The sequence below is a fragment of the Branchiostoma lanceolatum genome, chromosome 16, assembly GCF_035083965.1.
Source record: "Branchiostoma lanceolatum isolate klBraLanc5 chromosome 16, klBraLanc5.hap2, whole genome shotgun sequence".
Taxonomy (NCBI): domain Eukaryota; kingdom Metazoa; phylum Chordata; class Leptocardii; order Amphioxiformes; family Branchiostomatidae; genus Branchiostoma; species Branchiostoma lanceolatum.
Genome location: NC_089737.1, coordinates 6,013,180 through 6,026,183, shown reverse-complemented (window position 1 = coordinate 6,026,183; position 13,004 = coordinate 6,013,180). Strand labels below are relative to the sequence as shown.

Here is a 13,004-nt window from a genome sequence, read left to right as displayed (position 1 = left end):
GCTAATTGATCAACCAGGAGACTAGGTGTCGGTTATATGTGACGGGCCGTTAGGAGCACGATTTAGTCATGATCTATTATCTTTCACGTAAATCATATACTAAGGAAACAAGGGAAGGGTGGGTGGGTAAAACGGACCTTGAAGGGCGGTGGAGTGAATCATTGTGATCTTCATTCAGGGCATATGCAATAATCGAGGTTCATGATTTCTCTATGGACAGATGCTTTAAACTTGATTTTGTAGCGTATCCCTTGTAATGGATCAGTACATTTTCGAAACTTTGGCGACGAAAATTTGCTATCTATCTAATTGCGATCATTATGGTCTCCTGTACGCTCCTTGCGGCCTGGAATGAACTGCATTCTCGTTGTTGTTGTTTTTCTTTCTCACTTCCTTATTATGACTTCAGGTGTATCAAAGGGCACACGTATAAAGTTCATTTAGCACAGGCGAGGATTTTTTTTTAAATATAAGAGAAAAACTTTGACTACATGACTTAAGTTCAGTGCTGAATTGACAAAATCATTAAAAGTTACAGCACTGTATTGTTCGAATTTCTTGCTGCGTAGTTGTAAAAACTCGTCATTTCTCGCGAGATGTTGACAACACCCCATAATGAACTGAAATGGGACTGTTGGCGGGAATGCTGATACTGGAATGACCAAAAAAGAGCTCCAAACCAGTTGTTGAGGGACACGAACCCAAAGTATGTGGCACCTTACTTCTTCGTTAACACATTTGTAGTTACAATGAGCTTCAAACAAAAGCATAATGCATTTTTTGTTGTATAGCGAACTCAATCAAATCGCGTTGGGGTTTAGGTCAAAAGATAATGAAAAGAAATTGACACTGAAGGAATCTGACGCTTTTCGTGGAATGTTATTCCTCCTTTTTGGACCAAAACATTTGTGGTGTTTTAATTGTAAGGTCAAGTAATGTTTAATACCTGCATTCGATGCGATAATGGTGCTAATCGGTCAAGTTGACACTCTGGAATAGATTGACGTATACGTCAATGACCGACCAGCAACATGAGACCACTCTCTGTGTAGAGTGTATTTTGTTCTTAATTGAACTTGCTTTAACGAAATAGCCTGATATTTTAAAGCTTCTATTGTCACCCCAAAACAAGGTGACTCTACCGAATACTGCGTACAGGACAGGTTCGTACAAGACAATGGACCTAGGCCGCCATGTTTAAATGTAGACCTTGTATCAACAATGAAAGTGAAACACCTTAAATGTCACTAGCTACCATTGCCATTTTGCTTATAATCATCGTCCATTTTTAATCCTTTCTGCTGGCCACAAAAATTCGCTCGATAATAGATGTTTGTGTTTCTGTAAAACTACAACGTAGTAACTTTCTACCTTCATGTCCAGTACTTTGAATAGTCTCATGTGAATGTTCTTTCTGAAAAGGTCGTTGAACCATGACCGTGTATTTTCCTCCTTCATTTGTTTGGCCGTTGATTACTTTTGACCCTTACAGTGCATATCACAGCTCAATACACACCTCCCAATATGGTAAATGATAGTGAGAACGACTTAATTAGTAAGAAGCAATTGTAGGAAGTTACAATGTGATCCCTACCCTATACTAGGAGGTTAGAGGTTAACATCCTCAAGTTACCCCTTACCTATTGATCATAAAAGAACTGTTTGTTGTGGTATTTTCTTACAACCAAAGTTCACTCACCCTCCCACCTTCAGTGAGTTTATCACATTCCAAAACTAGTATTGAGACCAATGTTTGAATCTGCTTGTCTCAGTATGAAATCTGGACCTAATTCAAGGCATGAATTTTACCTAGGTGAATGTATGCATGTTTTACAATTACAGACTTACGGTCTTATACTCAAGCCTATAAACAATAGATGAAAGATCATGTATCGGGCATATATGGAGCCTGTGCCAGGACCATGAATTTTTAGTTTGAATATTAGTTTTGATAAATGATAAGGTTCGAAACATTCTCCTGGCAATTTTGATAATTTGAACAAGAAAATTACCTGGAGGTAGCACCTATGAAGCTTGTATGTTTTGAAGTACATGAATTGAACTATCGACATATCTAATGACTCACATAATGGTGATAGATTTTCGGTTTAATGGAAGAGATTTGAGTGACAGAAGCTGCATGAGATAGAGATTTTATGATATAATGCAGAGAAAAAACGTTGTGAATATATATACCTAATGTCTTACATGAAGCCAGCTTTGGACGATCTACTTTTAATGCTATCTCAACTGTACAATTACTTTTCTCTCACAATAAACACATTATTCTAACCACAGATGGAGCCGACAAATACGGGTAGGAACGCTGGAGACCTCGCGCTTGCCGTTTTGAAAGGTTCCCAGTCTCTAATCGTCCTGAAGGCACCCATCTCCACAGCAGTACCCTCAGATCCATGGGAAGAGTCCTTCTCATCGAAGATAAGGCTGAAAGGCTGTACAAAGAATGGCTACGTGCGCCTCTTTGACATACAGCACCAATATTTGGATGCTTCCATGTCACAGGATGTGGAACTAACAACTATAGACAGGTAAGAATGAATTTCAAACACGCCGACATAGACCTTTTCCTGTACATAGCTATTAAAGGGAGGCAATGAGAGAAATAAGAAAAACAACCCCATGTGGTTCGACCATGCATATTCAGAACATGTTAAGCACTGATGTTTTTTTTTGTTGCGGTAGATCTCTGTATAAAATCAATTATAACGTGAATATAATATGAAAAATATACAGATTTGCAATCAGAGTAGTATCTGCAATGGTTATCAATGATTTGCCTGTCAATATCTACTATATATGTGTATAAACTAGTTTTTGCTTAACATTCATTATTCAGTATCCCTGACGATATGGGGAAGGAAGCGGTGAAGACTGACATAGAGGACAAGATGAGGACCATGTTCCTGGAGGAAGAAGGAGTTCGCACGAGATCCAAGATTCGCCAACTCCAAAAATAGTATGTATTGGGAATCAAATAATTGACAGTCAATTTGATACCTTTTATGACTGCTACCTAAGAACGATGCAGAATGACACTCTATGTACTATTAACTGCCTACTGTGAAGTATTTGGTCATCCTATGATTCATTTGAATTTCCAACACTACCCATTCATCCAGTTTACTGTCCTATGTAAACGTTAGCATGTACACGAGACATGTATTGTCACATATATATATACAGACAGTACTCGAAGAAGATTTATCTACTGGCACCCAGGCCATGCACCTAGGAAAACAATTAAAAAAAAATTAACAAAGACGTTTTGCATCACCACGCCCAACCAGGCAAACGATATGCCAAGTTACACACCAATGCGACAACAGGATCGTGAGTTCTAGCTGCGAACGCGCAAACAAAAGCATTTCCAATACTCCCAGAAGGAGGTCGTCCTCCTTCCCGGAGTAACAATGTGCTAACATATGGTATTTCTTATACGTTTTAGTGACACTTCGGACGGGAGAACGGTGACCATTCTCAGCTGCCCCCGCTTCAACCAAGAGAAGCTGATCGTCGTCTTTGATGGGGACGTAGAACATGTGCCAAAGATCATCTCAAAGGTAAAACATGGCCATAAACCAAGCGAATGTACATTATGTCTATTTGGTCAATCTTGCATGAATGCTTTTGAATTTCTAATTGAAAACTAGTATGTAGATTTCATATGAGCTTCTCACATGTATGAGCTGAAGGTAGATGCCGACTGATCAATATGAATCAGCTGTGACACACAAGTAATCATTTGCATTTTTTCATCCTTTTAGGATTTCTTGAATCTCCAGAAAAAAGGAAGAAAGCTACAGAGTGATGAAGAGATAGATGAAAAGATCGAAGTCGTGGAGAGAATACTGCAGGGTGTCCCCGCCTCAAACGTGAGTAAACAGTTTGATATGAATTTGATGTAGGGTCCATTTCCCTGTGACTATCATTGTCGAAAGTTTACGAATGTATTGATAGAATTTCACTGTTCATTTACCTTCGCCAAGAAGATTAGGTTTCTGGTAGTGTCCTTTAGCTATTGATGGATTATTATGATATTTGGAACTTAGGTACTAAGTAAGTGGCAACAAAAAAGGGCATGATTTATTATGGGCTTCCTAGCACATTTTTTATGCCGCAGAAATGGTAGCAGTGCTGGTATACTTATGTTTTTAACATGCCGTTGTCAAGATTCTAAAATGTAGCTTTGAGCTCAGAAAGAGATTGTGCTGCTCTTAGTCCCCAAGTGGATATCCTTCGAACTGCAGGCGTGTTTTTGTCGGATCCTTTGAAGCACCATAACTCAGGAAGGGATGGGCAATGATGATTTCTGGGTTTTAGGTAACTTGGATGCAAACAAACGTAATCGTATGCAAGTATAGGAAATAAAGGTGTTCCTTCGATAATCATACATGTATTAGGACTGTCTATATTCCATTGGTGTTTAATGACAGGATCCATACTCATTACATATTTGATGTCGGTAGATGCTGACAGAGCGTGTACATTTGATTGTTTAAACGCTTTTGTAATCTTCAGCTGCAACCTCTTCATGTTTCACCTTCGTACAAGAAGTACCTTAAGGACAGACTCTTCCACAATGCTGATGGCAACGTAAGTCCTTCTGGTTTCCTTTTTTTTACTTAGATTGACTTATCTCCTCATATGTAAGTCACCCATATATTATTATTGTAATAATACGGCCTACCGTTACGGTAGCAATAATGAACAATATTTTGACAACGGTATTTTAAGTTAATTTCATGTGAGTACGTCTTTTCAGAGTGACAACAAATGTACACTGATCAAAGTACAGCAAACACAAAAAGCGGTACCCTTTACAATCGAGTATTGTTTTGGGTGACTCAGTCTTTGTTTGTCTGTCAGCGTATTACTTTGGCCAGCATTAATTCAGGAAGCTATTCATGGTTTGTAATGATATTTTATTTGTGGGTAGGTCTTGACCAAACCATAGCGATTGTTTTGTTTTTTTCAGGACAGCATGTCTTCCGACAGTTCACTCAGCTCCGTTCCAGATGAGGAGGCATGTGATCTTCCCTTCTCCATGCATAGTGGAGAGACCTTACGTGCCAATCACGATGACATGGTAACATGCCTCTTTCAAAAACGATTAAGCTAGCTCATGTGCTTTTTGTACCGAATGTAATGGACAAGAGTGAACACCCCTGATGTTTTATACACTAGTAATAGAGAATTAACGAGTATGCTGCTTTGGAGGCGTTTTAATTGAAAGTATTTTTTTAATGATAGGAACTTGAGAATCTTTACATGTCCCAAATCGCCAAGGAGACAGCAACTGGGCAGGAAGCAACATCGACACTGTCCCTTAAATACAAGGTTGGTCTTCAACACTCTTTGAATTATATTAATCTAAAGCCATTTTCTATTTTCAATTTTGTCAAGAGATTCAATGGTGGCAGATGAATGGAAGCTTACATATAATGATGACAGTTCCAGTTCTCATTGTGTCGTTTTGTTTTATGATATTTCAGCAAAAGCCTCCCGATACTTCCCGCTTCTCCCAGGCGTCGACGAATGCAACTGCGGAGGTGAGGCATCCAGACAGTATTTCTGCAATGTCTCATTGCATCATAACATTGTTATTAGTTGTATTGACGTCAAATTCTTTCTCATCTATTTTGGGCATTGTAACTCAGGAATAGAGAATGTAATTTTCTGTTCTAGCTACCCAGGGATAGTGGACAAGAAAGTCATGAGGGACAATTTGCGACATCAGCAACCACCGTTGATGGATCTCCAGCTCCTGTAAGTAAATTCGTTCAGATTCAAAGCACGAGTATGAATTTCCCCAGGATATGAATGTCTCAAACTGTGGGGTTTTTCAACATCTCGTGTTGATCACACCGTAACGAGTAACATTTCGTTTTTGGCGACGCCTCAGGGGCGAGCCAAACTTTTACTATATTGTGTGCAGATTGCAAGAATTCTAGGAATTGTACAGGAATGTGAAAGTCCATGGGACGACAACTCAAGAATGCCTGGATGTATTGTCTTCATATTTTGTAGGTGGGTAGGTCTGTGGGAGACCTTGTAATGATTGGATTTTGGGCCCCCTAGCGACTTTCTATGGTACTGCAGGGGAACTTTCACTTTTCAAATCTCGTCTTCTGAACATGCTATAGTCATGATTTTTAAGTGGTGTATAGCTCTTTGTTAGGAAAATATGTCCTGTAGATTTGGACCCCCTAGCAGCTTTTTTTGGAACTGCAGGAGCTGATTTTGATTCCAACTTTGAAAGAGAATAACGCAAGAAGGGGATGACGGATCATCATAATTTTTGGTGTGTAGATAGCTTAAGTGATGATTTACATAATCATATGCCAATTATGCAAATCAATATCTGATTTGCATAATCAATGAGGACAGTTAATAAATCAGCTGCATTCTATTATAGGACTCTCAAACACATGACATATGTAACTGAGAAAGAGATGAATATCGATAGATATCAATTATGCAATTTGATACTTGATTTGCATAATTCATGACAAAATACTATAAATCCATAGTGGTAAATGATGGGGATTTCATTTTTGCACCATTTGGAAGTTAAGTAAATGTGGCCACTATTAGACACAAATCTTGCATAGAGGGCCTCATTTACATAACTTATGAGGAAATGGTACGATATCTTTTTTTGTGAAAACAAGATTTTCATACATTGGACAACTTGTGTTATTTTGGTAGAGAAGGTGATCGACTGATATGATTTATGCCATTATGCGAGGTCCTTATTTGCATGTGGGTTAAAAACGAAAACGTTAACAGAGACCACCGTCGCCATAGCAACATCTTTTTGTGTTGCCAATCTTGTTGTTATTACTGTTATTATTGTCATTTCTTGAATGTATTGTGATATTATATTAGTGATTCTTTATTTGTTTTTAAATGTACTCTGGAGGTGTTGGCCTTGTAAAGGATGCATCAATCCTGTTGCCAACACCTCTCAGATTTCATTCTGTGAAGTTTGATAAATAAATAGATAGATAAATAAATAAATACGTAAATAAAGTAAAGTAAAAACAAAGATCAACTAGAATTATAAATGATATTCCATGAATAGGTGGAGCTAGTAAAGCAAGTAAATCAATATATTTACTGTAGTATAAAAGCAATGTACGTTTGTCCAGACATCAAATCTTGGTCACACAAAGTACAGTGGATCAACTGCCCTGGAAATTACGTACTATACGTTTTAGAACATACCTATACAGTAACCATGCAAAGATATTTTTGACTTCGTCTTGAAATGAATACATGTGCTCAACTCTTAGAATATTGGATTACTAGTAATAAAAGTAGATCATATTTTTCAATGGCGATTTTGCAGGTTTGGCGATGTCCAGTCTTCCCCTGGTGTGATCCGGACGACATAGCCAATATGCTGCCTGCGTTCCTTCGCCGACTAGACAACCAGAGTTTTACCACGGACGCAAACAAAGGCTCAACAATCTACAGGAAGATGATGTGCCTCTTGGTGCACGCCTTTAGAGACTGTGAAGAAGCTGACTGTCCTGTAGACAAGGCCTTAGCCCAAGGTACGTTGAGACATCCACTTTCTCTTTAGTTGTATAGCCAGGAGGCTCCATGGTCGCATTGATTTTCGCATAGTCTAGTATTCAAAAAGAAGAAATAAAGAGAAAATTCTTTAAATGTGTTACATTTATGAAACAGGACAACGTCTCTTCTAAGTAGAAAAAGAAGCGCAAGCGTAGTCTGAAACAAGACAACCTGTCTCATAAAAATAAAAACCTTAATAAGGTAAGTTTAACTCCGCCCAAAAATTCAGCCCATCAAGTATCACCACCTGGCATCCATGGGTATATTGCACCTTTAAGTAATCACACAAGGTAATACAGACTTGGCTCTCATTGGGTATTTCGTCTAGGCACGTGAAAATGTGAAAATATACAAGATATTAGGCTTTAGGCACATGTTCGAAAAACGGTTTCAGACGTCTTAACATGCATTTCAATTCAATTGCCTTTTAAATCATTTCAAGACACAAGTTGACATAAACTGATTGATTTGTAGGCGTTGCGCCACAATACCGTTTAACACTGTGCCCGTCTGTAGAAGCGCCACCTAACGTTACACATACCTCATAATAAAAGAACAATGAAATAGTTATTGTTTATCATACCATGATCCGTTTTGTTCGATTATTTTCAGAGCCTTCGTTAGCACTTATATATAAGAAATTAGGTTTCCTTTAGTCTCATTTTTTTGTTTTCAGCTTTGGGTTGTACCATGGGGATATTATATACAAGATATTATCACAAACCCACTAATCATTAAAAGCCTCGGACTTTTCATCAGCCACTGCCTCCAAAGAAGAAGTCAAACCCCCCAGTAGTGAATGTAGAACAGATGTATAAACTTGTTACCTTTTACTGCTTGGACCCTTGCAATTAATGTGGACCACGGAATTTGCAAATTAAAGATTTCAATTACCATATTCATTTGGCATAGATGGCACAGTGTTCTACGTTGATACATCATTGCATACATACATAGTATTATCTCCCTGTTAACGCAGGATTTGCCAGTATCCTGACCGAAGAACGTGAGCGCATGGTCTGGCTCCCCCGCCCTGGAGGTGAGGACGCCCGACGTCTGGTAACCGCAACAGACATCGAAGACCCCAACCCACTCCTGATAGCAGCAGTACGCGACGGAATCTGGCATCGCCTGGTGAAACACACTACCTTCCGGTTACTTGATCTATCGGAGGTGAGTGTACTTTGGATGTTTTTACAGCAATTGGAATAAGTGTGGCAATTAAAAATTATTGCCATAGCGAAGGTGTCTGGGTTGATCTTACTTCACTGTAAAGAAAGTACCATCGTAGCACTCTTTAGTTCTGCCATGATAAAACTTGTTAACAAAGCACTAAGTCAGAAAGGCGTCTGCCAAGCCAGTCTGAAGATTTGGTGTCCACAGAGGTTTTTTTGGAGGGGGCAAGTGATGATAGATCAACTGGGGTGGGTTGAAAACACTTTTCGAACCAAGAACACTAGATTCCGTGTAACTCCCAATAGTACGAAATCGGACACCACGTAATCGACCTCCGTGCTGGAATGCCAGACCTTACTAACAAGGTATAGAGTGACAGGCGGTGTCCACGGATCCGGACGGATTCCTCTACAATTCTGTGAATTCTTGCAAAATATACTATTAAGCTCGCTCCTGAAGCTTCGCTAAAATCTAATACTACTCGCAGAATAGATGTACTATCATTTGCAAGATGAATAATGCCAGGGTCACATTTCCAAACCGAAGCCGGGTCGGACTGTTTGTGTGAAAGAATATAAGTGAATATCAAGAAATATACACAAACTGTGCTCGTGAGTTTAGTCGTGACTAATTGTTTCACATTTTCGTCGTTTTGTTGCAGCTTATATAAAACTTTTCGTCCCCGCAAACTGCTCGGCCGGGCACTGGTTTGAAAATATGACCCTGGTACATGCATAAAAAAGATATTTTCCTATACGGTATTTGAACGTTCTTTTATTTTGCTCCTGAGTTAGCCTGGTCCCAGTCTCTACGGTTCGGCTTGGGTGTGTTTTACCGGGCCCAGTCTGCTGAATTGACCCGTTTCTGTCAGTCTGTCTTAGCTGCCATATAGAATTTCGCAGCCACCATAGTTTAGCAGCCACCGTAGTTTTCCCGCCACCGTAGACCTCGGGCGGGCTTATCTGTCTCGGCGGGCGGGCATCACTCACAGCCCCGCAGAGAAACCGGGGAGCTCCCGATGGTATGGTTTCCAGGCTACTGCTGAGTAGGCACTTGGCAATTTCAACGATTATTATCTAACGAGACGATAACGTGTGAATACCGACAATTTGCACTTGTCAATAACATGCGGCCCTTTTCTCTTTGCCGTTTCAGGTCCTGGCGAAGGAAGAGGACATAGACGTTGACCAGGCCACTATGCTGACGACACTCCTTCACACGACGCTGTTCGATTACTTTGACGTTGTTCAGGCCGTCAGGTTCGCAGGGAAGTCGCCCCTTACGTGTGTTTTACGCGAGCTTAGGATGGTTAAGGGGCATGTCTTATTGTAAAATGATGGCGCATGAGAACAACATTTTCCTAGTGCCATTGTGTACGTGTTAGGAGGGAATAACAAGACATGTACAGTTTTTAAATATGTGACTTCACTGTTCACTTGTTCTCAGACATGAATTCATGGTGATGATTTTATTCAGTAAGAAACTCGCGGGTTATGTTGCAACATAAACCGAATTCCACGGAGCATTTACGTTTGCATCATGGTACAGGTGTGTGCATTTAGAGAAAGGTATACTCTTCAAATGACTGAAAACTGAAAGTTGTAAATATTTCATACCTGTAAATACCGTGTACCGACATTTTGCCTGTACATAAACTTTGCCATTCTATTTATAGCCAACACTATGGTAGCCAAGTAGGTATTTCTGTATCAAAGCTATGTAAACCGCAAGCTCAACAGGACGAGCTTCCTGTCAAACTGTGGCCAAATGTAGATGAAATAACGACGAAATTATTGGATACGTTATATATATATATTTGGATACAACCACAGATTCTGTGGATACAATGCCAAGTTAGCTCAATAAAACTTAGCTTGTGAATATGTGTATCTTTCTCACTTCTTTTGATTGATTCAGCTTCGAAGAACAATCGACCATAGAACCATCGCACTTTTTATTAGGAGCATTTATCAAGGTCACATTGATACCAATTATATAACAGTCAGGTTACATACTTGTTTCAAATCTAAATTTTATGTGTTGCATCATTATTCCTCATGCTAATTGTACTGCACCATGCTTATGCGTCACCCACATGTAGCATACGTTTATGACATTAAATGCATTTGTTAAATCTCATTCCAGTCTCGCTTCTGTACGATTTCCTTATAATAATTTATTCGTATCTGAGTTTCAAAATGATTTTAAAAAATACATTAAGTAGGTTCCTTTTCAAGGCCTAGAAGAAACCATTTCATATCCCCTTGCCTTCATTGCCGAGAAGTCGCTCAGTTTTTAAAAAAGTACAACTTAACTATTTTTGTCTTTTATCAAACACATCGACGGACGTTTCTGAGTTTCATGTTCATGTAGGATACTTTAGCCTTCAATATTATCTTACATCCCTTCAGCTGAATTGATTTGAACAGAGATTGACGCTCGTTTTCATACAATACACAGTCTTGTAATTCATGAATTTCATCTTCAATACGAGATTGATTACAAAATTTATATCTTGTAGAGGGGTACGGCTATGCCTGCCAGATTCTAAATGTAAGGGATGGTCAGTAATACGAAGTTTACATGGCTTTACGATTTTTTAAATGCATAATGACAACACGAATCAAAACCGTCTTGTCTCCACCACGTATATTGACAATTGCGCCGGCGAAATAGCTCGTCTAATGTTTGAGAGAGTCAAAGGTCAATGGATGACCAACATCTTCGGTTGTAGCTGGCACGTAGAGAAAGACCCGATTTTCTATACGTTAGTTATATTTTCCCGAGAATGCACGAATATATGTAGGAAGCTGTTTCAGAAGTATAACCTGGAAATAATTAAGAAGCCCCAAGCTTAGAAAATGTCCTCTTGTTAAATACTAGTAGATACTGTATCTGACCGGTGCAATGGTCTAGTGGGTAGATTGTTCGCCTTGCACACGGTAGGTCGTGAGTTCGATCCCCGGCTGGGTCATACCAATGACTTTAAAAGATGGTACATACTGCTATCTCTACTTAGCACTCAGCATTTGGGAAAGAGTAGGGAAGTTAAATATACACATCACTACCAGCACACCAGCCCCCTGCTGTAGTGACTTGCACAAATGTGTGGCCCAAGGGCTATAGAAATGGAGATGGGCGCCACCCCTATGCGTCTTTTCAAGACGCCCGGGTCAATTTAATCTTAATTAATTTTAAACTGGATCTGCTCAGACTGTTTGCTTGATCACTGCGCAGTATGTCACAGATAGACACGTGACACACTGAACAGGCAAAGGGTAACTAACCGCCTTCTGTTGAGATTAGGTAAGCTTATGCATATTTGTGCATCTGTTGAGCATTAACCATGTTAACAGGTGTTGTTGTGTGTGGACGAGGTAGAACACATTTTCTTTCTACCAAGGAGGTTAAAATATTTTAACCTCCTTGTTTCTACAGAAGGCAAAAAAATGTTGTCCTCTCCACTGCCATTTTCATCACTCCTTCAAACACTAAAGAGTCTTGGCTATGATAATAACTCTGATGACTATCATAACGATTATTAGTAGACTGGTATCTTTTGTGTGGCGATGTTTGCCAAGGCAAATTTAAGATACTAACAAACCTTTTCAAAATGGCGGATGAACATAACTCGTGGGACATCTCTGATGACTATAAAAATGTATTTGTTTTTTACAACAGATGTTGACATGCTTACTCAACTCACAGTGTACAGTATGATGCCCTCCGTGAAACTAGTGATGTACGCACAGTTAGAAAATATGCTCTCTTTGACCCACTAAGTACGCAACGCACGTTGCTACAAATGTCCTAGTGTAGCGGAGATGTGAGTTTGGTGGTCGTTTTCCTCATAACATGGCTCTGGAAAGTGGGTCATATGTATCTAATGGGTACGCATTGATCAAACAGTGTCTAAAGGTCTTTCTGCTTCTGTGCTGTCAACAATCTGTCTTCTCCTCGTGATCAGGCAACACTCCTTTATCAATATAGTTAGGTTTCTATGCATCAGTGTATTGTTAAGCGTGTCTCTAACCGCACATAATGTAACGTTATGTATTTTCTGCAGAATACTAGTATTCGATGATTTTTGTCGCCTTTCCGTGACGTCTATCAGACATTTTGGGCTGAACAGATACTGAGAGATTATAAATTGTGTAACTGGGGAGGGGGAGGGGGGCGTCGAAGAGTGAGGCGGCTGTCTACATATTGTTGATACCCCAGCCAAA

General features: G+C 39.5%; 1 protein-coding gene across 1 annotated transcript; it reads left to right on the top strand.

Moving 5' to 3' along the window:
* Positions 1 to 579: 579 nt before the first annotated feature.
* LOC136421883 (uncharacterized) lies at positions 580 to 10,917 on the top strand. The gene is made up of 13 exons (XM_066409453.1): positions 580 to 706; positions 2,299 to 2,549; positions 2,858 to 2,977; positions 3,467 to 3,581; positions 3,786 to 3,893; positions 4,540 to 4,614; positions 4,997 to 5,107; positions 5,272 to 5,358; positions 5,514 to 5,570; positions 5,707 to 5,787; positions 7,373 to 7,580; positions 8,582 to 8,775; positions 9,934 to 10,917. The coding sequence occupies exons 2-13, from the start codon at positions 2,299 to 2,301 to the stop codon at positions 10,108 to 10,110; spliced, it is 1,584 nt and encodes a 527-aa protein (XP_066265550.1). The 5' UTR covers positions 580 to 706; the 3' UTR covers positions 10,111 to 10,917.
* Positions 10,918 to 13,004: the final 2,087 nt, after the last annotated feature.

What these genes read in the sequence shown, in the direction of transcription:
- LOC136421883 (XM_066409453.1), top strand. Translation starts at nt 2,299, where the DNA reads ATGGAGCCGACAAATACGGGTAGGAACGCTGGAGACCTCGCGCTTGCC. An exon ending in TGCCAAAGATCATCTCAAAG is followed by an intron (nt 3,582 to 3,785) that starts GTAAAACATGGC and finishes TCATCCTTTTAG; the next exon opens with GATTTCTTGAATCTCCAGAA. An exon ending in AGGGTGTCCCCGCCTCAAAC is followed by an intron (nt 3,894 to 4,539) that starts GTGAGTAAACAG and finishes TGTAATCTTCAG; the next exon opens with CTGCAACCTCTTCATGTTTC.